General features: G+C 47.1%; 1 protein-coding gene across 1 annotated transcript in view; it reads left to right on the top strand.

Moving 5' to 3' along the window:
• WDR97 (WD repeat domain 97) overlaps nt 1-27,114 on the top strand; it is a 305,848-nt gene that overhangs the window by 201,280 nt on the left and 77,454 nt on the right. Inside the window, exons 14-16 of the mRNA XM_083145263.1 lie at nt 11,041-11,196; nt 16,052-16,162; nt 21,205-21,450. Of these exons, the coding sequence (XP_083001389.1) occupies nt 11,041-11,196; nt 16,052-16,162; nt 21,205-21,450 (513 nt within the window). The remainder of the gene's footprint in view (nt 1-11,040; nt 11,197-16,051; nt 16,163-21,204; nt 21,451-27,114) is intronic.

Here is a 27,114-nt window from a genome sequence, read left to right as displayed (position 1 = left end):
CACTGCTCCGGGGAGCTTACGCTCTATACTCCCTGCCGTATTTACACATAGCGCCTCCATTCACATCAGTCACTGCTCCGGGGAGCTTACGCTCTATACTCCCTGCCGTATATACACATAGCGCCTCCATTCACATCAGTCACTGCTCCGGGGAGCTTACTCTGTATACTCCCTGCCATATATACACATAGCGCCTCCATTCACATCAGTCACTGCTCCGGGGAGCTTACTCTGTGTACTCCCTGCCATATATACACATAGCGCCTCCATTCACATCGGCCACTGCTCCGGTGAGCTTACTCTGTATACTCCCTGCCATATATACACATAGCGCCTCCATTCACATCAGTCACTGCTCCGGGGAGCTTACGCTCTATACTCCCTGCCGTATATGCACATAGCGCCTCCATTCACATCAGTCACTGCTCCGGGGAGCTTACTCTGTATACTCCCTGCCATATATACACATAGCGCCTCCATTCACATCAGTCACTGCTCCGGTGAGCTTACTCTGTATACTCCCTGCCATATATACACATAGCGCCTCCATTCACATCAGTCACTGCTCCGGGGAGCTTACTCTGTATACTAACTGCCGTATATACACATAGCGCCTCCATTCACATCAGTCACTGCTCAGGGGAGCTTACGCTCTATACTCCCTGCCGTATATACACAAAGCGCCTCCATTCACATCAGTCACTGCTCCGGTGAGCTTACTCTGTATACTAACTGCCGTATATACACATAGCGCCTCCATTCACATCAGTCACTGCTCCAGTGAGCTAACTCTGTATACTAACTGCCGTATATAAACATAGCGCCTCCATTCACATCAGTCACTGCTCCGGGGAGCTTACGCTCTATACTCCCTGCCGTATATACACAAAGCGCCTCCATTCACATCAGCCACTGCTCCGGTGAGCTTACTCTGTATACTAACTGCCGTATATACACATAGCGCCTCCATTCACATCAGCCACTGCTCCGGGAGCTTACTCTGTATACTAACTGCCGTATATACACATAGCGCCTCCATTCACATCAGCCACTGCTCCGGTGAGCTTACTCTGTATACTCCCTGCCGTATATACACATAGCGCCTCCATTCACATCAGTCACTGCTCCGGGGAGCTTACGCTCTATACTCCCTGCCATATATACACAAAGCGCCTCCATTCACATCAGTCACTGCTCCGGGGAGCTTACGCTTTATACTCCCTGCCGTATATACACATAGCGCCTCCATTCACATCAGTCACTGCTCTGGTGAACTTACTCTGTATACTCCCTGCCGTATATACACATAGTGCCTCCATTCACATCAGTCACTGCTCCGGTGAGCTTACTCTGTATACTAACTGCCGTATATACACATAGCGCCTCCATTCCCATCAGCCACTGCTCCGGGGAGCTTACTCTGTATACTAACTGCCGTATATACACATAGCGCCTCCATTCACATCAGCCACTGCTCTGGTGAACTTACTCTGTATACTTTACACAAAAAATGACATAAACTGGCGCTAATGAGAAGCAGCTATGTAGATCCTCTGGAGACTATCCACTTCTCCACAATTTTGAAACCATAGGCAGAGGGGTGTGAGGATAACCAGCGCTAATTGAAGAACTTGCTTTTGAACTGGATTAATCTGAGGCAGGTGAGGATTCTTTAGTGGGTCAGTGGAACCACACTTACTTTTTAATCCTGTCTCGAGTTCACAAAGCAGTTTCTTTAATTCCAAACCATATGGATGCTTCTTCAGCTTTCCAAAACAAACACTTACTTTCTAATTCTTTCTCGAGTGCACACAAAGGTATCTTTAAACTTCCTCTCTCATATATCACAGTGATAGTATGGACATAGGTAGACTTACATTGGTATTCAGTCTCGCGTACCCGTAACAGTTTCTTTAAAGGATTCTCCAGAAGTCTCGGTAGGTGCACAAGATTTATTCATAAACACAAAAGGATAAAATACAGGAAAATCGGGCTGACAGTTCTCCGTCCCCAAGCGCTGCAGACGCTAAAGTGGAAAGTCCTTCTAATGCGGTCCCGATCTCCGTCTAAGACGCTGGTGAGTGATACACCAGACTGCACAGCACTCCCGTCAACGCGTTTCGGATTGCTCCTTTATCAAGACGTCTTGATAAAGGAGCAATCCGAAACGCGTTGACGGGAGTGCTGTGCAGTCTGGTGTATCACTCACCAGCGTCTTAGACGGAGATCGGGACCGCATTAGAAGGACTTTCCACTTTAGCGTCTGCAGCGCTTGGGGACGGAGAACTGTCAGCCCGATTTTCCTGTATTTTATCCTTTTGTGTTTATGAATAAATCTTGTGCACCTACCGAGACTTCTGGAGAATCCTTTAAAGAAACTGTTACGGGTACGCGAGACTGAATACCAATGTAAGTCTACCTATGTCCATACTATCACTGTGATATATGAGAGAGGAAGTTTAAAGATACCTTTGTGTGCACTCGAGAAAGAATTAGAAAGTAAGTGTTTGTTTTGGAAAGCTGAAGAAGCATCCATATGGTTTGGAATTAAAGAAACTGCTTTGTGAACTCGAGACAGGATTAAAAAGTAAGTGTGGTTCCACTGACCCACTAAAGAATCCTCACCTGCCTCAGATTACTCTGTATACTCCCAGCCGTATATACACATAGTGCCCCCATTCACATCAGTCACTGCTCCGGTGAGCTTACTCTGTATACTCCCTGCCATATATACACATAGCGCCTCCATTCACATCAGTCACTGCTCCGGGGAGCTTACGCTCTATACTCCCTGCCATATATACACAAAGCGCCTCCATTCACATCAGTCACTGCTCCGGGGAGCTTACGCTCTATACTCCCTGCCGTATATACACATAGCGCCTCCATTCACATCAGTCACTGCTCTGGTGAACTTACTCTGTATACTCCCTGCCATATATACACAAAGCGCCTCCATTCACATCAGTCACTGCTCCGGTGAGCTTACTCTGTATACTCCCTGCCATATATACACATAGCGCCTCCATTCACATCAGTCACTGCTCCGGTGAGCTAACTCTGTATACTCCCTGCCATATATACACATAGCGCCTCCATTCACATCAGTCACTGCTCCGGTGAGCTTACTCTGTATACTAACTGCCGTATATACACATAGCGCCTTAATTCACATCAGTCACTGCTCCGGGGAGCTTACGCTCTATACTCCCTGCCATATATACACAAAGCGCCTCCATTCACATCAGTCACTGCTCCGGGGAGCTTACACTGTATACTAACTGCCGTATATACACATAGCGCCTCCATTCACATCAGTCACTGCTCCGGGGAGCTTGCGCTCTATACTCCCTGCCGTATATACACAAAGCGCCTCCATTCACATCAGTCACTGCTCCGGTGAGCTTACTCTGTATACTCCCTGCCATATATACACATAGCGCCTCCATTCACATCAGTCACTGCTCCGGGGAGCTTACTCTGTATACTAACTGCCGTATATACACATAGCGCCTCCATTCACATCAGTCACTGCTCCGGGGAGCTTACTCTGTATACTAACTGCCGTATATACACATAGCGCCTCCATTCACATCAGTCACTGCTCCGGTGAGCTTACTCTGTATACTAACTGCCGTATATACACATAGCGCCTCCATTCACATCAGTCACTGCTCCGGGGAGCTTACTCTGTATACTAACTGCCGTATATACACATAGCGCCTCCATTCACATCAGTCACTGCTCCGGGGAGCTTACGCTCTATACTCCCTGCCGTATATACACAAAGCGCCTCCATTCACATCAGTCACTGCTCCGGTGAGCTTACTCTGTATACTCCCTGCCGTATATACACAAAGCGCCTCCGTTCACATCAGTTACTGCTCCGGGGAGCTTACACTGTATATTCCCTGCCATATATACACAAAGCGCCTCCGTTCACATCAGTTACTGCTCCGGGGAGCTTACACTGTATATTCCCTGCCATATATACACAAAGCGCCTCCATTCACATCAATCACTGCTTGGGTGAGCTTACGCTGTATACCTCCTGCCGTATATACACATAGCGCCTCCATTCACATCAGTCACTGCTCTGGTGAACTTACGCTCTATACTTCCTGCCATATGGACACACACTTTTTGTCAGCAGCCAATGAGAGTGTGGGAGGAAATTAGCAGAAATATGTGTGTGTGTGTGTGTGTGTATATATATATATATATATATATATATATATATATATATATATATATATATACACAATAATCCGCGTCACTCAGGGGGTCTTGGTATAAGAGATATTTATGGGTCAACGTAAATCAATACATGTGCAACAAAGCCGACGTTTCAGTGCCCGCAAGCACTTTTGTCAAGACTGCACATTGTATAATGACAATAACTCGCACGGCGGCGAGAACACATACTCGCTCGGCGGCGAGACATCATAAGAATTTATACATACCCGTCCTTGATCCTTCCAGCAGCCGGGTGTGAGTCGCGTCCACTCCCACGGGAGAGGCGCTTATCACTGACGTCAGTCCCGACTAGGTTGCCAGGCAACAGTGCAGGACGCCGTCCCCGGCCACCAGTCAGATCCGTGCGGACCGGGCTACACTGGAAAAACACATATAGCTGGGCAAAACTATGCAAGTCAACAGAGTACATTAGCATTATGGTACGTGAAGACGTGGAAGCAATATTTAAAGAAAAGTGTGCCAGCTAAATCGTTCATTCAGACCTCCTGGTCTGATGGTTTGCAGGCGAAATATCCATTTCGATTCCAGCTTAAGGAGATTGCCATCTCTGTCCCCTCCCCGAATCGGGGCTGGTATATGATCGATTAAAATGAATTTCATGTCTTGGATGGAATGTCCAGCTTCTAGCCAATGTCTGGCTACCGTTTGATCAGATCTGCTGGTCTGTATGGCCTGATTGATGGCAGATCTATGTAAAGCCATACATATCCTGGCTGTGCGGATAGTCTTTCCTACATAATGTAGGTTGCACGGACAGTGTAATAGATATATGACATGTGTAGTTTGACATGTCAACACATGTTTAATCTTGAATACCTGATCACCATGGGGATGTTTGAAAGTCTGACTGGTGATCATATTTTTGCAGGTAGTGCATTTAATGCATTTCTAACATTCAGGTTGCCGTCTCATGAAGTTGGACGTAGGTGCAATGTTCTTGAAACCTGTGACATCTGTGTGCATAACCATGTCTTTAATATTATGTCCCCTGGTATAGCAGGAAAGGGGTTGGAATGATTGGAGACCAGGTAGATCAGGGTCCGTTTTTACAATTGGCCACAGAGCTCGTGTGGCTCTTTGGACCACTGGGCTGGAAGTGGTAAACTGTTGTTTCCAGGGAAGGACCTTGGATACAGGTTTGGTAGTATTGGACAATAGTTGGGACCGAGGTATGGCTAGTACCTCCTGCTGGGTCTTCTTTAAGGTCTTTAGGTCATATCCTCTTTGATGAAACCTTTCCACTACCGCATTCGTGGCTGATGTGGCTGTTTCAATGGTGCTGGATATCCGGGCCACCCTCATTAGTTGGGACTTGGGAAGACCTCTCTTGAGGGGTTTCGGATGGTGACTTGAAGATAATAATAAGGTGTTGCGATCTGTAGGTTTTGCATACACCTCAGTATGAATTCTACCGTCCACAATGCTGACCAAAACATCCAGAAAGTTAATGCTGTGATGTTGTATATTATACGTGTACTTGATGGGTGATTCGCTATTGTTTATCGATGTTAAGTATTCCTCCAAATAGGTGACCGGTCCATTCCATAGGAGGAACAGGTCATCGATAAATCGTACAAACATGTGTACGTGCTGGTTGAAAAGATGATTGTTCAGGAATTTTTCCCGTTCTTCTTTAACCATAAAAATATTGGCGAAGCTAGGGGCTACTGAGCTCCCCATAGCACACCCACTCTGTTGTTGGTAATAGTTGCCATCGTATAGAAAATAATTGCGTTCAAGTGTCAGTGTCAATAGTTCAATAAATAGGCCTTGATCCAAAATATTGATGTTATTTTCACGTAGGAACTGTGCCACAGCTGCTATACCTTCCCGTTGTGGTATGGACGTATACAAACTGTTAACGTCCATCGTGACCAAGATGGTATTGGATGGAAGACTGTCAAATGCGTTAAGTTTGGAAAGGAAGGCTGTGGTGTCCCGTATGAAGGTGTTTTGTTGTTGAATAAAAGGTTGTAAAATAATATCCAAAAGTTTAGACACTGGTTGAAACAATGATTGGTTGGCACTGATGATAGGTCTTCCAGGTGGTTTGCTGATGTTTTTGTGAATTTTTGGCACTGTATAAATAAGGGGGGTGACCGGGTGTTGTTGTAATAAGGATGTTACCAAGGATTGTTCGATCAGTCCATTAAGTGCTGCTTGTTGTAGAAGTTTATCCAGTTCCAGTTTGTATTCATATGTAGGGTCCCGTGTCAATTTTATATAAGTCCTGGTATCTGCCAGTTGTGCCTCAATCTCCTTTTTATAGTCGTCCAAATTCTGGATGACTATAGCCCCCCCTTTATCTGCTGGACGTATTATTATGTGTCGGTATTCAGATAACTGTTTTAGAGCCTGCTGTTCCATGCGTGACATATTGTGATGAATGGAGGGTAGGGCTTGGTTGTATTTCACCACCGCTGCATCCACAAGACGGGAAAAAGTAGGGATCGATTTATTGGAAGAGAGAGGGTCGAAAGTGGATTTTGACCTTGAGCGGACAAAGGCTTGTATGTCCGTGGTTGTTTCATTTTGTTGTTGATCCTGAAAATGTTCTTAGAGCCGTAAATTGCGCTCAAAGCGATATTTGTCTATCTGCCATTGCAGCTCATTGTGCTTGTTGGTAGGGATAAATGATAAACCCCTGTTCAGCACTGATATCTCAGATGGGCTCAAGATGTGGTTAGAGAGGTTATAGATTAGGTCCTGGTCAGGGCACGTAGTTCGCGCGTTTTGCCCCCCCGCGACGGGTGGTCGCCCTCTTGGGCGTTTGGGGACCGCCTGTGGTCCTTCTAAAGGGGCTGCAGAGCCTTGTGTGGGTTCGTCTGATTCCCTCACCCTGAAGTCACTATCAGAGTTAGAGGAAGGGACATCTCTAGAGTGATTTTCCCTACGGCGGCGGTAGTTATTTACACCTCCTCGATTTTGCTGGTATCGGGGTTCACCACCCATTAGCCATCGATAGACCTTGTTCTCCTCATAGTCTCTAGTGACTGTATCCAGTTTGTTTGCCTTAAACTTCAACAGGTCTTTCTTATATGAATCGATCTTCTGGACTAAATTGAGGGACCATTCAGGGTTCTCAATGCGTATTGTGGGTACTGAGTAGGTCGTTTCGAGTGTGGTAATTTTTTTCTTGTACCAATTTCAATTCACGAGCCGACTCCTCAATTACCAGCAGCATCAAATCATTGCTGCACTTGTTTAGTATCCCTATCCATTTCACACAAAAGTCCGGGTTGTACCGCCCGATGGTAGGGGTGTTGCGGACTCGGAATCCTCTGGGGATAAGTTGTTGGCGATAGTATTTTGAGAGAGAGGACCCATGGAGTTGATAGTCCACCTCTCTTTTTTTTAAGATGAAACAATTGATTCGCTATGTCGTCTAAGGATGTGTCGACCATGGTGTCGTCCTCAGTGGAATCAAATAAGATATTTTGCGCCTGTGTATCATTGTAACTATGGGTAACCCCCTTGGTAGAGGGCATAGCCCGGTGGCCAGATGTGGCTTGTGTTTCCATAATGTAGATATGGTCCGCAGCAAAATGGACCGGTATCTCGCAAGAGAAGTAGACAGGAATGGGTGCCTTGTTCCGAGTGGATACCTCGGTGTCCAGTAGCAATAGTTCTGTATAGAACCGGCACTCCCAACGATAAAGTGCAGCTGCCCCAGGTGCCCACGGTGGGATAAGGATAAATGTAGACAATAATCCGCGTCACTCAAGGAGATTGAGGCACAACTGGCAGATACCAGGACTTATATAAAATTGACACGGGACCCTACATATGAATACAAACTGGAACTGGATAAACTTCTACAACAAGCAGCACTTAATGGACTGATCGAACAATCCTTGGTAACATCCTTATTACAACAACACCCGGTCACCCCCCTTATTTATACAGTGCCAAAAATTCACAAAAACATCAGCAAACCACCTGGAAGACCTATCATCAGTGCCAACCAATCATTGTTTCAACCAGTGTCTAAACTTTTGGATATTATTTTACAACCTTTTATTCAACAACAAAACACCTTCATACGGGACACCACAGCCTTCCTTTCCAAACCTAACGCATTTGACAGTCTTCCATCCAATACCATTTTAGTCACGATGGACGTTAACAGTTTGTATACGTCCATACCACAACGGGAAGGTATAGCAGCTGTGGCACAGTTCCTACGTGAAAATAACATCAATATTTTGGATCAAGGCCTATTTATTGAACTATTGACACTGACACTTGAACGCAATTATTTTCTATACGATGGCAACTATTACCAACAACAGAGTGGGTGTGCTATGGGGAGCCCAGTAGCCCCTAGCTTCGCCAATATTTTTATGTTTAAAGAAGAACGGGAAAAATTCCTGAACAATCATCTTTTCAACCAGCACGTACACATGTTTGTACGATTTATCGATGACCTGTTCCTCCTATGGAATGGACCGGTCACCTATTTGGAGGAATACTTAACATCGATAAACAATAGCGAATCACCCATCAAGTACACGTATAATATACAACATCACAGCATTAACTTTCTGGATGTTTTGGTCAGCATTGTGGACGGTAGAATTCATACTGAGGTGTATGCAAAACCTACAGATCGCAACACCTTATTATTAACTTCAAGTCACCATCCTAAACCCCTCAAGAGAGGTCTTCCCAAGTCCCAACTAATGAGGGTGGCCCGGATATCCAGCACCATTGAAACAGCCACATCAGCCACGAATGCGGTAGTGGAAAGGTTTCATCAAAGAGGATATGACCTAAAGACCTTAAAGAAGACCCAGCAGGAGGTACTAGCCATACCTCGGTCCCAACTATTGTCCAATACTACCAAACCTGTATCCAAGGTCCTTCCCTGGAAACAACAGTTTACCACTTCCAGCCCAGTGGTCCAAAGAGCCACACGAGCTCTGTGGCCAATTGTAAAAACGGACCCTGATCTACCTGGTCTCCAATCATTCCAACCCCTTTCCTGCTATACCAGGGGACGTAATATTAAAGACATGGTTATGCACACAGATGTCACAGGTTTCAAGAACATTGCACCTATGTCCAACTTCATGAGACGGCAACCTGAATGTTATAAATGCATTAAATGCACTACCTGCAAAAATATGATCACCAGTCAGACTTTCAAACATCCCCATGGTGATCAGGTATTCAAGATTAAACATGTGTTGACATGTTAAACTACACATGTCATATATCTATTACACTGTCCGTGCAACCTACATTATGTAGGAAAGACTATCCGCACAGCCAGGATACGTATGGCTTTACATAGATCTGCCATCAATCAGGCCATACAGACCAGCAGATCTGATCAACCGGTAGCCAGACATTGGCTAGAAGCTGGACATTCCATCCAAGACATGAAATTCATTTTAATCGATCATATACCAGCCCCGATTCGGGGAGGGGACAGAGATGGCAATCTCCTTAAGCTGGAATCGAAATGGATATTTCGCCTGCAAACCATCAGACCAGGAGGTCTGAATGAACGATTTAGCTGGCACACTTTTCTTTAAATATTGCTTCCACGTCTTCACGTACCATAATGCTAATGTACTCTGTTGACTTGCATAGTTTTGCCCAGCTATATGTGTTTTTCCAGTGTAGCCCGGTCCGCACGGATCTGACTGGTGGCCGGGGACGGCGTCCTGCACTGTTGCCTGGCAACCTAGTCGGGACTGACGTCAGTGATAAGCGCCTCTCCCGTGGGAGTGGACGCGACTCACACCCGGCTGCTGGAAGGATCAAGGACGGGTATGTATAAATTCTTATGATGTCTCGCCGCCGAGCGAGTATGTGTTCTCGCCGCCGTGCGAGTTATTGTCATTATACAATGTGCAGTCTTGACAAAAGTGCTTGCGGGCACTGAAACGTCGGCTTTGTTGCACATGTATTGATTTACGTTGACCCATAAATATCTCTTATACCAAGACCCCCTGAGTGACGCTGATTGGTGTGCAGAACAACAAAACAAGAACGTTCTTGTTTTGTTGTTCTGCACACCATTACCCTGTTGGTCGAAGGGGATTGCTCCCCGAAACTGTTGACATCCACAACCTGATTTCTGCACTTTTTTTTGCTTGTTATGATTTGAATACAATTTATTTTGCACTAAACCCGGAGAGTGCCGCCTCGTGATTCCACAGTTGTGGATCCAAAGCCATTTTTATACTTTACTCAGGAAGGCACCCCGGTGGTTGGCTTGTCTCGTCCAGAGTGCCAGACTGTTCGACTTCTATATATATATATATATATCTATATAGATATAGATATATATATATATATATTGCTTTGCTAAAACAATACACAGATATCCTTCTGCAGACTCTGAGTGCCGTCATTTTCTTTCATTTTTATTAATAAGAGGTGTGTGTGTGTGTGTGTGTGTGTATGTGTGTGTGTGTGTGTGTATATATATATATATATATATATATATATATATATATATATATATATATATACACACACATACATACATACATACATACCATAGTAGGCTGGCACTCCAATCTCCAAAAACCTTTCTTTGAGCCTGGTGCCTTCAGCTGGGGCGACGCCAAAGCATAAACCCATGTACAAGGGGAGGATAGCAGCGGCACTCAGGACTTATTCAAACAGACAAACGACTCGTAGCCAAGACTATATATATATATATATATATATATATATATATATATATATATATATATATATATATATATATATATAAATTTTGTATCTGTGTGCGTATTTCTTGTAAACCTATTTTCTTTCTTGCAGATACCTGAGCAGGATTACTTTAATCCCGATGAGATGCTGATGCTCCCAGTTATTAAGGATGAAATGCTCCCGTTTGACCCACAGTTTGTCAATAGAGGATTCTTTACAGACTCCATTATGGGACTCTCTTTTCATCTGCTGCCCAAACATCTGCAGGTATCTGATGTACAATGCAGAAGTGATCACGTAGATCTAGGCAAGATACATCTGCAGGGATCTGATGTGCAATGAAGAAGTGATCATATAGATCTAGACAAGATACTTGAGGACCAGGGTTGGGAACCACTGATGTAGAGCTAGATGAGATAAAATCTGCAGGGATCTGGTGTACAGAATGCAGAAGGGATCACGTAGAGCTAGATGAGATAGAGAATGCAGAAAGGATCACGTAGAGCTAGATGAGATACATCTGCAGGGATCTGCTGTAGAGAATGCAGAAGGGATCATGTAGAGCTAGATGAGATACATCTGCAGGGATCTGCTGTAGAGAATGCAGAAGGGATCATGTAGAGCTAGATGAGATACATCTGCAGAGATCTGGTGTAGAGAATGCAGAAAGGATCATGTACAGCTAGATGAGATACATCTGCAGGGATCTGCTGTAGAGAATGCAGAAGGGATCATGTAGAGCTAGATGATATACATCTGCAGGGATCTGGTGTAGAGAATGCAGAAAGGATCATGTACAGCTAGATGAGATACATCTGCAGGGATCTGGTGTACAGAATGCAGAAGGGATCACATAGAGCTAGATGAGATACATCTGCACGGATCTGGTATAGAGAATGCAGAAAGGATCATGTACAGCTAGATGAGATACATCTGCAGGGATCTGCTGTAGAGAATGCAGAAGGGATCATGTAGAGCTAGATGATATACATCTGTAGGGATCTGGTGTAGAGAATGCAGAAAGGATCATGTACAGCTAGATGAGATACATCTGCAGGGATCTGGTGTACAGAATGCAGAAGGGATCACATAGAGCTAGATGAGATACATCTGCACGGATCTGGTATAGAGAATGCAGAAAGGATCATGTACAGCTAGATGAGATACATCTGCAGGGATCTGGTGTACAGAATGCAGAAGGGATTACGTAGAGCTAGATGATATACATCTGCACGGATCTGGTGTAGAAATTGCAGAAGGGATCACGTAGAGCTAGATGAGATACATCTGCAGGGATCTGGTGTAGAGAATGGAGAAAGGATCACGTAGAGTTAGATGAGATACATTTGCAGGGATCTGGTGTAGAGAATGGAGAAAGGATCACGTAGAGCTAGATGAGATACATCTGCAGGGATCTGGTGTACAGAATGCAGAAGGGATCACGTAGAGCTAGATGAGATACATCTGCAGGGATCTGGTGTAGAGAACGCAGAAGGGATCAAGTAGAGCTAGATGAGATACATCTGCAGGATCTGGTATAGAGAATGCAGAAGGGATCACGTAGAGCTAGATGAGATACATCTGCAGGGATCTGGTGTAGAGAATGCAGAAAGGATCATGTACAGCTAGATGAGATACATCTGCAGGGATCTGGTGTAGAGAATGGAGAAAGGATCACGTAGAGCTAGATGAAATACATCTGCAGGGATCTGGTGTAGAGAATGCAGAAGGGATCACATAGAGCTAGATGAGATACATCTGCAGGGATCTGGTGTAGAGAATGCAGAAGGGATCACATAGAGCTAGATGAGATACATCTGCAGGGATCTGGTGTAGAGAATGGAGAAAGGATCACGTAGAGCTAGATGAAATACATCTGCAGGGATCTGGTATAGAGAATGCAAAAAGGATTATGTAGAGCTAGATGAGATAAATCTGCGGGGATCTGGTGTAGAGAATGCAGAAGGGATCACGTAGAGCTAGATGAGATACATCTGCAGGGATCTGGTGTAGAGAATGCAGAAGGGATCACGTAGAGCTAGATGAGATACATCTGCAGGGATCTGGTGTAGAGAATGGAGAAAGGATCACGTAGAGCTAGATGAAATACATCTGCAGGGATCTGGTGTAGAGAATGGAGAAAGGATCACGTAGAGCTAGATGAAATACATCTGCAGGGATCTGGTGTAGAGAATGCAGAAGGGATCACATAGAGCTAGATGAGATACATCTGCAGGGATCTGGTGTAGAGAAGGCAGAAGGGATCACATAGAGCTAGATGAGATACATCTGCAGGATCTGGTATAGAGAATGCAGAAAGGATTATGTAGAGCTAGATGAGATACATCTGCAGGATCTGGTGTAGAGAAGGCAGAAAGGATCATGTTCAGCTAGATGAGATACATCTGCAGGGATCTGGTGTAGAGAATGGAGAAAGGATCACGTAGAGCTAGATGAAATACATCTGCAGGGATCTGGTGTAGAAATTGCAGAAGGGATCACATAGAGCTAGATGAGATACATCTGCAGGGATCTGGTGTAGAGAATGGAGAAAGGATCACGTAGAGCTAGATGAGATACATCTGCAGGGATCTGGTGTAGAGAATGGAGAAAGGATCACGTAGAGCTAGATGAGATACATCTGCAGGATCTGGTATAGAGAATGCAGAAGGGATCACGTAGAGCTAGATGAGATACATCTGCAGGATCTGGTATAGAGAATGCAGAAAGGATTATGTAGAGCTAGATGAGATAAATCTGCAGGGATCTGGTGTAGAGATTGCAGAAAGGATCACATAGAGCTAGATGAGATACATCTGCAGGGTTCTGGTGTAGAGAATGCAGAAGGGATCACATAGAGCTAGATGAGATACATCTGCAGGGATCTGGTGTAGAGAAGGCAGAAGGGATCACATAGAGCTAGATGAGATACATCTGCAGGATCTGGTATAGAGAATGCAGAAAGGATTATGTAGAGCTAGATGAGATACATCTGCAGGGATCTGGTGTACAGAATGCAGAAGGGATTATGTAGAGCTAGATGAGATACATCTGCAGGATCTGGTGTAGAGAAGGCAGAAAGGATCACGTAGAGCTAGATGAGATACATCTGCAGGGATCTGGTGTAGAGAATGCAGAAGGGATCACGTAGAGCTAGATGAGATACATCTGCAGGGATCTGGTGTAGAGAATGGAGAAAGGATCACGTAGAGCTAGATGAGATACATCTGCAGGGATCTGGTGTAGAGAATGGAGAAAGGATCACGTAGAGCTAGATGAGATACATCTGTAGGGATCTGGTGTAGAGAATGCAGAAGGGATTACGTAGAGCTAGATGAGATACATCTGCAGGGATCTGGTGTAGAGAATGCAGAAGGGATCACATAGAGCTAGATGAGATACATTTGCAGGGATCTGGTATAGAGAATGCAGAAGGGATCACGTAGAGCTAGATGAGATACATCTGCAGGATCTGGTATAGAGAATGCAGAAAGGATTATGTAGAGCTAGATGAGATACATCTGCAGGGTTCTGGTGTAGAGAATGCAGAAGGGATCACATAGAGCTAGATGAGATACATCTGCAGGGATCTGGTGTAGAGAAGGCAGAAGGGATCACATAGAGCTAGATGAGATACATCTGCAGGATCTGGTATAGAGAATGCAGAAAGGATTATGTAGAGCTAGATGAGATACATCTGCAGGGATCTGGTGTACAGAATGCAGAAGGGATTATGTAGAGCTAGATGAGATACATCTGCAGGATCTGGTGTAGAGAAGGCAGAAAGGATCACGTAGAGCTAGATGAGATACATCTGCAGGGATCTGGTGTAGAGAAGGCAGAAGGGATCACGTAGAGCTAGATGAGATACATCTGCAGGGATCTGGTGTAGAGAATGCAGAAGGGATCACGTAGAGCTAGATGAGATACATCTGCAGGGATCTGGTGTAAAGAATGGAGAAAGGATCACGTAGAGCTAGATGAGATACATCTGCAGGGATCTGGTGTAGAGAATGGAGAAAGGATCACGTAGAGCTAGATGAGATACATCTGTAGGGATCTGGTGTAGAGAATGCAGAAGGGATTACGTAGAGCTAGATGAGATACATCTGCAGGGATCTGGTGTAGAGAATGCAGAAGGGATCACATAGAGCTAGATGAGATACATTTGCAGGGATCTGGTATAGAGAACGCAGAAAGGATCATGTAGAGCTAGATGAGATACATCTGCAGGGATCTGGTGTAGATAATGTAGAATGGATCACGTAGAGCTAGATGAGATACATCTGCAGGGATCTGGTGTAGAGAATGCAGAAGGGATCACGTAGAGCTACAGTAGATGAGATACATCTGTAGGGATCTGGTATAGAGAAATCAGAAAGGATCATGTAGAGCTAGATGAAATACATCTGCAGGGATCTGGTGTAGAGAACGCAGAAGGGATCAAGTAGAGCTAGATGAAATACATCTGCAGGATCTGGTGGAGACAACATCTGCTCCATGAGGAGTTATGGGGTACAGGGAGCAGACGTTGGCCCCATGAGGAGTTATGGGGTACAGGGAGCAGACATCTGCCCCATGTGGAGTTATGGGGGTACAGGGAGCAGACATCTGCCCCATGAGGAGTTATGGGGTACAGGGAGCAGAGATTGGTCCATTGAGGAGTTATGGGGTATAGGGAGCGACACTGGCCCCATGACGAATTATGGGGTACAGAGAGCGGACATTGGCCCCATGAGGAGTTATGGGGTACAGAGAGCAGACATCTGTGACATGAGGAGTTATGGGGTACAGGGACTCGGCGGCCACACCATGTGCGTCAAGGGATGGCACCGCAGCATAAAAAGAAAGCTTGATCTTAAAAGAAAGAGACAGAGTTTTTGATATGTATATCTCATGGTTGCCCGACACCGCCTCCGAATCAGTTGCTTCACTGATAAATAAGTATATTCGGCGGTATGTGCGGCACTCTAAATCATTTTGCAGTAACTGTGTAAAAAATCGGTCTCTATATGAGCAACATTTGAATACTTAGGCCGTAAGCCTGATGACGATACTGTAATTGTGTGTGATGGATGGAGCAGGACCTGTACTGTGCATATGAAATATTCTGTAATTTCAGGCCCACTATTTATCTGTTGGGACTGTAGCAAACTCTGCTGTTCTCCAGCGGATATGGCCTATGGCAATACCAGAGAAACGTGAGCCAGTGCTGAACAAGGTGCATCCTATGGTGAGTACATAATCAGGTGTGTGTGATCTGTGCGCTGAGGCTATGGCCTAGTACATAGCGCACATCTCCCATATTAATGCTGAGTGTACTACGCCACTGCCTCAGCGCACAACTCCCATAATAACCCTACGTGTCCTACACCACAGCCTCAGCGCACATCTCACATAATAACCCCACGTGTACTACACCACAGCCTCAGCGCACATCTCACATAACCCTATGTGTACTACACCACAGCCTCCGCGCACATCTCACATAACCCTACGTGTCCTACACCACAGCCACCGCACACATCTCACATAATAACCCTACGTGTACTACACCACAACCTCCGCGCACATCTCCCATAATAACCCCACGTGTACTACACCACAGCCTCTGCGCACATCTCACATAATAACCCTACGTGTACTACACCACAACCTCCGCGCACATCTCACATAATAACCCTACGTGTACTACGTCACTGCCTCAGCGCACATCTCACATAACCCCACGTGTACTACACCACAGCCTCAGCGCACATCTCACATAATAACCCTACGTGTCCTACACCACAGCCTCAGTGCACATCTCACATAATAACCCTACATGTACTACACCACAGCCTCAGCGCACATCTCACATAATAACCCCACGTGTACTACACCACAGCCTCAGCGCACATCTCACATAATAACCCTACATGTACTACACCACAGCCTCAGCGCACATCTCACATAATAACCCTACATGTACTACACCACAGCCTCAGCGCACATCTCACATAATAACCCCACGTGTACTACACCACAGCCTCACCGCACATCTCACATAACCCTACGTGTCCTACACCACTGCCTCAGGGCACATCTCACATAATCCTACATGTACTACACCACAGCCTCAGCGCACATCTCACATAATAACCCTACATGTACTACACCACAGCCTCAGCGCACATCTCACATAATAACCCCACGTGTACTACACCACAGCCTCAGCGCACATCTCACATAACCCCACGTGTACTACACCACTGCCTCAGCGCACATCTCACATAATAACCCCACGTGTACTACACCACAGCCTCAGCGCACATCTCACATAATAACCCTACATGTACTACACCACAGCCTCTGCGCACATCTCACATAACCCCACGTGTACTACACCACAGCCTCAGCGCACATCTCACATAATAACCCTACGTGTCCTACGCCACTGCCTCCGCGCACATCTCACATAATAACCCCACGTGTACTACACCACAGCCTCCGCGCACATCTCACATAATAACCCTACGTGTCCTACACCACAGCTTAGCGCACATCTCACATAACCCCACGTGTACTACGCCACTGCCTCTGCGCACATCTCACATAATAACCCCACGTGTACTACACCACTGCCTCCGGATACACGTGGGGTTATTATGTGAGATGTGCACTGAGGCAGTGGTGTAGTACATGTAGGATTATGTGAAATGTGCGCTGAGGCAGTGGTGTAGTACATGTAGGATTATGTGAGATGTGCGCTGAGGCTGTGGTGTAGTACACGTGGGGTTATTATGTGAGATGTGCGCTGAGGCTGTGGTGTAGTACACGTAGGGTTATTATGTGAGATGTGCGCTGAGGCTGTGGTGTAGTACACGTAGGGTTATTATGTGAGATGTGCGCTGAGGCTGTGGTGTAGTACACATAGGGTTATTATGTGAGATGTGCGCTGAGGCTGTGGTGTAGTACACATAGGGTTATTATGTGAGATGTGCGCTGAGGCTGTGGTGTAGTACACATAGGGTTATTATGTGAGATGTGCGCTGAGGCTGTGGTGTAGTACACGTGGGGTTATTATGTGAGATGTGCGCTGAGGCAGTGGTGTAGTACATGTAGGTTTATGTGAGATGTGCGCTGAGGCAGTGGTGTAGTACAGTACATGTAGGGTTATGTGAGATGTGCGCTGAGGCAGTGGTGTAGTACATGTAGGGTTATGTGAGATGTGCGCTGAGGCAGTGGCGTAGTACATGTAGGTTTATGTGAGATGTGCACTGAGGCTGTGGTGTAGTACACATAGGGTTATTATGTGAGATGTGTGCTGAGGTTGTGGCGTAGTACACATAGGGTTATTATGTGAGATGTGTGCTGAGGCTGTGGCGTAGTACACGTTGGATTATTATGGGAGATGTGCGCGGAGGCTGTGGTGTAGTACATGTAGGTTTATGTGAGATGTGCGCTGAGGCTGTGGTGTAGTACATGTAGGTTTATGTGAGATGTGCGCTGTGGCGTAGTACACGTGGGGTTATTATGTGAGATGTGCGCGGAGGCTGTGGTGTAGTACATGTAGGATTATGTGAGATGTGCGCTGAGGCTGTGGTGTAGTACACGTAGGGTTATTATGTGAGATGTGCGCAGAGGCAGTGGCGTAGTACACGTGGGGTTATGTGAGATGTGCGCGGAGGTTGTGGTGTAGGATACGTGGGGTTATTATGTGAGATGTGCGCTGAGGCTGTGGCGTAGTACACGTAGGGTTATTATGTGAGATGTGCGTTGAGGCTGTGGTGTAGTACACGTGGGGTTATGTGAGATGTGCGCTGAGGCAGTGGTGTAGTACATGTAGGTTTATGTGAGATGTGCGCTGAGGCTGTGGCGTAGTACATGTAGGGTTATTATGTTAGATGTGCGCTGAGGCTGTGGTGTAGTACACGTGGGGTTATGTGAGATGTGCGCTGAGGCAGTGGCGTAGTACACGTGGGGTTATGTGAGATGTGCGCTGAGGCAGTTGTGTAGTACATGTAGGTTCATGTGAGATGTGCGCTGAGGCTGTGGTGTAGTACATGTAGGTTTATGTGAGATGTGTGCTGAGGCAGTGGCGTAGTACATGTAGGTTTATGTGAGATGTGCGCTGAGGCAGTGGCGTAGTACACGTAGGGTTATTATGTGAGATGTGCGCTGAGGCAGTGGCGTAGTACATGTAGGTTTATGTGAGATGTGCGCGGAGGCTGTGGTGTAGGACACGTAGGGTTATTATGTGAGATGTGCGCTGAGGCTGTGGTGTAGTACATGTAGGTTTATGTGAGATGTGCGCTGAGGCAGTGGCGTAGTACACGTAGGGTTATTATGTAAGATGTGCGCTGAGGCAGTGGCGTAGTACATGTAGGTTTATGTGAGATGTGCGCTGAGGCTGTGGTGTAGTACACGTGGGGTTATTATGGGAGATGTGCGCTGAGGCAGTGGCGTAGTACACGTAGGGTTATGTGAGATGTGCGCTGAGGCAGTGGCGTAGTACATGTAGGGTTATTATGTGAGATGTGCGCTGAGGCAGTGGCGTAGTACATGTAGGGTTATGTGAGATGTGCGCTGAGGCTGTGGCGTAGTACATGTAGGTCTATGTGAGATGTGCGCTGAGGCAGTGGCGTAGTACACGTGGGGTTATTATGTGAGATGTGCGCTGAGGCTGTGGTGTAGTACATGTAGGTTTATGTGAGATGTGCGCTGTGGTGTAGTACACATAGGGTTATTATGTGAATTGTGCGCTGAGGCTGTGGCGTAGTACACGTGGGGTTATTATGTGAGATGTGTGCTGAGGCAGTGGCGTAGTACATGTAGGTTTATGTGAGATAAGCGCTGAGGCAGTGGTGTAGTACACGTGGGGTTATTATGTGAGATGTGCGCTGAAGCAGTGGCGTAGTACACGTAGGGTTATTATGTGAGATGTGCGCTGAGGCTGTGGTGTAGGACATGTAGGATTATGTGAGATGTGCGCGGAGGCTGTGGTGTAGTACATGTAGGTTTATGTGAGATGTGCGCTGAGGCAGTGGCGTAGTACATGTAGGTTTATATGAGATGTGCGCTGAGGCTGTGCCGTAGTACACGTAGGGTTATTATGTGAGATGTGCGCTGAGGCAGTGGCGTAGTACACGTAGGGTTATGTGAGATGTGCGCTGAGGCAGTGGCGTAGTACATGTAGGGTTATTATGTGAGATGTGCGCTGAGGCAGTGGCGTAGTACATGTAGGGTTATGTGAGATGTGCGCTGAGGCTGTGGCGTAGTACATGTAGGTCTATGTGAGATGTGCGCTGAGGCAGTGGCGTAGTACACGTGGGGTTATTATGTGAGATGTGCGCTGAGGCTGTGGTGTAGTACACGTGGGGTTATGTGAGATGTGCGCTGAGGCTGTGGTGTAGTACACGTGGGGTTATGTGAGATGTGCGCTGAGGCTGTGGTGTAGTACATGTAGGGTTATGTGAGATGTGCGCTGTGGTGTAGTACACATAGGGTTATTATGTGAGATGTGCGCGGAGGCTGTGGCGTAGTACACGTGGGGTTATTATGTGAGATGTGCGCTGAGGCTGTGGCGTAGTACATGTAGGTTTATGTGAGATGTGCGCTGAGGCTGTGGCGTAGTACACGTGGGGTTATTATGTGAGATGTGTGCTGAGGCAGTGGCGTAGTACATGTAGGTTTATGTGAGATGTGTGCTGAGGCAGTGGCGTAGTACATGTAGGTTTATGTGAGATGTGCGCGGAGGCTGTGGTGTAGTACACGTAGGGTTATGTGAGATGTGCGCTGAGGCAGTGGCGTAGTACATGTAGGTTTATGTGAGATGTGCGCTGAGGCTGTGCCGTAGTACACGTAGGGTTATTATGTGAGATGTGCGCTGAGGCTGTGGCGTAGTACATGTAGGTTTATGTGAATTGTGCGCTGAGGCTGTGGTGTAGTACACGTAGGGTTATTATGTGAGATGTGCGCTGAGGCAGTGGCGTAGTACACGTAGGGTTATTATGTGAGATGTGCGCTGAGGCAGTGGCGTAGTACATGTAGGTTTATGTGAGATGTGCGCTGAGGCTGTGCCGTAGTACATGTAGGGTTATGTGAGATGTGCGCTGAGGCTGTGGTGTAGTACATGTAGGTTTATGTGAGATGTGTGCTGAGGCTGTGGTGTAGTACATGTAGGTTTATGTGAGATGTGCGCGGAGGCAGTGGCGTAGTACACGTGGGGTTATTATGTAGATGTGCGCTGAGGCAGTGGCGTAGTACATGTGGGGTTACATTTGTTGGATTTAGATCACGGAGGAGACTCTGCCTGTTGAGCGTATTCCCCATATGGATGATGCAAAAGATGTAAGTGAGGAGAAGGCAGCGAAATCTGAAGAGGAAGCTGAAGAGGAGAGTGAGGACTTGCATCAGATGCCGGCCATCCTTCAGAAGATCTCAGCCACAAAATCACCACCTACATCAGACATGGGTTCTGTCCCTCATCTCTCACCGCCCCCCGTAATCCACAAAACGAGCAGCACCCAAATTTTACAGGTAATTTTTAAACCGCTATTCCTCTTGCATCCTATCTGGGGGACACTGTAATCGTGACTATGGGTTAGAGCAGGCATTCCCAACCACGGTCCTCAAGGCACACTAACAGTGCAGGTTTTAGTGATATCCAGGCTTCAGCACAGATGGTTTAATCAGAATCACTCAGGTACTAATTGAGTCACCTGTGCTCAAGCCTGGATATCTACAAAACCTGCACTGTTGGTGTGCCTTGAGGACCGTGATTAGAGGGTAACACAAAAGTATAGGTACTAACAGGTTAAAGCAAAGCTCCACCTCCATGTTTATAGAACACCTCCCATTGTCACCTGACCTGTGCTTCTTGGCAGAGGCTGTGTAGGAGGCTGGCCCACCTTTCCAGAGGGCCCAAGTTCTGGGAGCCTCCCGGCCATTCCAGGAGGGTAGACAACCCTGATTGATACCAAACATTATTTACCCTGTGTGGTGGTTGGAAACATGGGCGCCATGAGGTGGGTAACCCTAATATGTACCGTATATGTGCGTATGGAGCGTTAGTACTTTGCAAACAAAGTACAATAAAACAATATATGTTAACTAGTAAGCCCGCTCAAAGCAATGCTTCGAAGTCTAGTCTGATTCCTTACTGTCTACTACATAAGAAACTGTACCTAAATTAAATAAATGCCTTGTGATTGCCTCAGTGTTTGTGCATGTGTAAGATGTATTTTCACTCGCTGCCAACAGATGGCATTGTTTTGGAGACACACAATCAGGCACTAGACATAAGGGCCATACACACTGGTAGACTGTAAGCTGAACAGCACGTTTGAGTGTGTATTGCCCGGCGATAAGCGGTGAGAGCTGCTTCGCGCTCCCGCATCACTGCCGCGAAAGCCGTTCATCTGCTGGTAATACCAGCAGATGAGCGGCTTTGAGGATGGCTTTGCATAGCTCTGCGCTATACAAAGCCCTCCGCCCCCCACTGACAGCGCTGGGCAGGGGGAAAGCGGCTCAGTGTGTATGCAATGAGCGGCTTTCTCCCCAGCGATAAACGTGATCATCGCTGCCCATATACGCTGGGCATAGTTCAGGGTTGCCGACTTTATATTTCTCCTCTCCGGGAGAAGCCCGGAGAGGAGAGTTCCAGCAGCCGCTCAGGGGGCGGGGCTTAAGTGTGACGTCACGAAGCCCCACCCCCACAATGGCAAACTGCTGAATTTACGGATCTCCGTGGAGGGGGCGGGGCTAAAATGATGCGATTGTGTCATATTAGCCCCGCCCCCTCCTCTGAGACCCGAGGATTGCGGCATTTTAATGCCGCGATCCGGGGCGCAGGGGGGGTCCCCACTGAATCCGGGAGGGTTGCCCACCCTTCCTGGGGGCCGGGAGGGGGTCCCGATTTTTGGGAGACTCCCGGCCATTCCGGGAGAGTTGGCAACCCTGGCATAGTTGCCCAGTGTGTATGGACCTATAGATGGATAGATAGATAGATCGATAGATAGATGATCATCATTAACCTCTAGAGTGCAAAGGAATGGGAAAAGTCTATTGGGTTTATATGACAGATGGAGGGAGCAGTAACAAATGGTATTTCAGAAACCAATCCGATTAGGGCACCAGCTGTAACATAAGTTGCAGCACCGTTGCCTCAAAATGGGTTTTCTACATATATTTATATAGTATACAGAAGGGGTGGCCAAACCGGTTCTCGAGATCTACCAACGGTCCACGTTTTCCATGTTACCTAGCTGGTGCACAGGTGTACTCTGGTACTAACTGTCACATTCCCCAGATCACGTACTGTAGCTGGTGCACAGGTGTAGTCATTACTAACTGTCACATTCCCCAGATCACGTACTGTAGCTGGTGCACAGGTGTAGTCTGGTACTAACTGTCACATTCCCCAGATCACGTACTGTAGCTGGTGCACAGGTGTAGTCTGGTACTAACTGTCACATTCCCCAGATCACGTACTGTAGCTGGTGCACAGCTGTAGTCATTACTAACTGTCACATTCCCCAGATCACGTACTGTAGCTGGTGCACAGGTGTACTCTGGTACTAACTGTCACATTCCCCAGATCACGTACTGTAGCTGGTGCACAGGTGTAGTCATTACTAACTGTCACATTCCCCAGATCACGTACTGTAGCTGGTGCACAGGTGTAGTCTGGTACCAACTGTCACATTCCCCAGATCACGTACTGTAGCTGGTGCACAGCTGTAGTCATTACTAACTGTCACATTCCCCAGATCACGTACTGTAGCTGGTGCACAGGTGTAGTCTGGTACTAACTGTCACATTCCCCAGATCACGTACTGTAGCTGGTGCACAGGTGTAGTCTGGTACTAACTGTCACATTCCCCAGATCACGTACTGTAGCTGGTGCACAGCTGTAGTCATTACTAACTGTCACATTCCCCAGATCACGTACTGTAGCTGGTGCACAGCTGTAGTCATTACTAACTGTCACATTCCCCAGATCACGTACTGTAGCTGGTGCACAGGTGTAGTCTGGTACTAACTGTCACATTCCTCAGATCACGTACTGTAGCTGGTGCACAGGTGTAGTCATTACTAACTGTCACATTCCCCAGATCACGTACTGTAGCTGGTGCACAGCTGTAGTCATTACTAACTGTCACATTCCCCAGATCACGTACTGTAGCTGGTGCACAGGTGTAGTCATTACTGTCACATTCCCCAGATCACGTACTGTAGCTGGTGCACAGCTGTAGTCATTACTAACTGTCACATTCCCCAGATCACGTACTGTAGCTGGTGCACAGCTGTAGTCATTACTAACTGTCACATTCCCCAGATCACGTACTGTAGCTGGTGCACAGCTGTAGTCATTACTAACTGTCACATTCCCCAGATCACGTACTGTAGCTGGTGCACAGGTGTAGTCTGGTACTAACTGTCACATTCCCCAGATCACGTACTGTAGCTGGTGCAAAGCTGTAGTCTGGTACTAACTGTCACATTCCCCAGATCACGTACTGTAGCTGGTGCACAGGTGTAGTCATTACTAACTGTCACATTCCCCAGATCACGTACTGTAGCTGGTGCACAGCTGTAGTCATTACTAACTGTCACATTCCCCAGATCACGTACTGTAGCTGGTGCACAGCTGTAGTCATTACTAACTGTCACATTCCCCAGATCACGTACTGTAGCTGGTGCACAGCTGTAGTCATTACTAACTGTCACATTCCCCAGATCACGTACTGTAGCTGGTGCACAGGTGTAGTCTGGTACTAACTGTCACATTCCCCAGATCACGTACTGTAGCTGGTGCAAAGCTGTAGTCTGGTACTAACTGTCACATTCCCCAGATCACGTACTGTAGCTGGTGCACAGGTGTAGTCATTACTAACTGTCACATTCCCCAGATCACGTACTGTAGCTGGTGCACAGCTGTAGTCATTACTAACTGTCACATTCCCCAGATCACGTACTGTAGCTGGTGCACAGCTGTAGTCATTACTAACTGTCACATTCCCCAGATCACGTACTGTAGCTGGTGCACAGCTGTAGTCATTACTAACTGTCACATTCCCCAGATCACGTACTGTAGCTGGTGCACAGCTGTAGTCATTACTAACGGTCACATTTTAAAACATGCTGCATTCATTCCTACTATAGATCCACAGGTTGCCTGGAAAACATGCACCGTTGGTAGATCTTGAGGACAGGTTTGGCCACTCCTGGTATACAGTATATACACAGGGCCGGTGCAAGCTGCTCCACAGAGGATGATCTCCCCACTCTGCACCTTATCTGCTGTGGTGTGTGTGTGTGTGTGAGAGAGACAGGAAGCAGCGCTGACAGCTGGAGCTCCTGGTGTCACTGCCCTTCCTGCCATTCCCTCCTCCTCCCCACCGCTACTGTCAGGTAAATGACAGACAGGCAGCAGCACCGCCCCTCCTTCTTTCTTTTAGAACTTCACACATGTACTGAGGAGCCAGCAGGCACATTGAGAGGAGCAGCCCTATAGTGTCAGGTATGTTATACAGTAGGGAGTAGGACAGTAGTACAGTAGGACTAGGGAGGAAGGTGACATGTAAATGTATGCTGGGAAGAGGTGGTGACATATAACTGTGTGCTAGGGAGGAAAGGTGACATGTAAATGTGTGCTGGGGGAATGAAATGAAAATGTGTGCTGTGGAGGAAGCAGGGGTGACATGTGAATGTGTGCTGAGGACTGAGGTGGTAACATGTAAATGTGTGCTGGGGAGGAAGGTGGTGACATGTAAATGTGTGCTGAGGAGGGAGGTGGTGACATGTAAATGTGTGCTGGGGAGGGAGGTGGTAACATGTAAATGTGTGCTGGGGAGGGAGGTGGTGACATGTAAATGTGTGCTGAGGAGGGAGGTGGTGACATGTGAATGTGTGCTGAGGACTGAGGTGGTAACATGTAAATGTGTGCTGGGGAGGGAGGTGGTGACATGTAAATGTGTGCTGGGGAGGGAGGTGGTGACATGTAAATGTGCTGGGGTGGGAGGGGTGACATGTAAATGTGTGCTGAGGAGGGAGGTGGTGACATGTAAATGTGTGCTGGGGTGGGAGGGGGTGACATGTAAATGTGTGCTGAGGAGTGAGGTGGTGACATGTAAATGTGTGCTGGGGAGGGAGGTGGTGACATGTAAATGTGCTGGGGAGGGAGGGGGTGACATGTAAATGTGTGCTGAGGAGGGAGGTGGTGACATGTAAATGTGTGCTGAGGAGGGAGGGGGTGACATGTAAATGTGTGCTGAGGAGGGAGGTGGTGACATGTAAATGTGTGCTGGGGAGGGAGGTGGTGACATGTAAATGTGTGCTGGGGAGGGAGGTGGTGACATGTAAATGTGTGCTGGGGAGGGAGGGGGTGACATGTAAATGTGTGCTGGGGAGGGAGGGGTGACATGTAAATGTGTGCTGGGGAGGGAGGTGGTGACATGTAAATGTGTGCTGAGGAGGGAGGGGGTGACATGTAAATGTGTGCTGAGGAGTGAGGTGGTAACATGTAAATGTGTGCTGGGGAGGGAGGGGGTGACATGTAAATGTGCTGGGGAGGGAGGGGGTGACATGTAAATGTGAGCTGGGGAGGGAGGTGGTGACATGTAAATGTGTGCTGGGGAGTGAGGTGGTGACATGTAAATGTGTGCTGGGGAGGGAGGGGTGACATGTAAATGTGTGCTGGGGAGGGAGGTGGTGACATGTAAATGTGTGCTGAGGAGGGAGGGGGTGACATGTAAATGTGTGCTGAGGAGTGAGGTGGTGACATGTAAATGTGTGCTGAGGAGGGAGGGGGTGACATGTAAATGTGTGCTGAGGAGGGAGGGGGTGACATGTAAATGTGTGCTGAGGAGTGAGGTGGTGACATGTAAATGTGTGCTGAGGAGGGAGGTGGTAACATGTAAATGTGTGCTGGTGGAGTGACATGTAAATGTGTGCTGGGGAGGGAGGGGGTGACATGTAAATGTGTGCTGGGGAGGGAGGGGGTGACATGTAAATGTGTGCTGGGGAGGGAGGGGGTGACATGTAAATGTGTGCTGAGGACTGAGGTGGTAACATGTAAATGTGTGCTGGTGGAGTGACATGTAAATGTGTGCTGGGGAGGGAGGGGGTGACATGTAAATGTATGCTGAGGAGTGAGGTGGTAACATGTAAATGTGTGCTGAGGAGGGAGGTGGTGACATG

The sequence above is a fragment of the Crinia signifera genome, chromosome 5, assembly GCF_055691185.1.
Source record: "Crinia signifera chromosome 5, ASM5569118v1, whole genome shotgun sequence".
Classification (NCBI taxonomy): Eukaryota; Metazoa; Chordata; class Amphibia; order Anura; family Myobatrachidae; genus Crinia; species Crinia signifera.
This window is presented reverse-complemented; position numbering and strand designations above follow the sequence as displayed.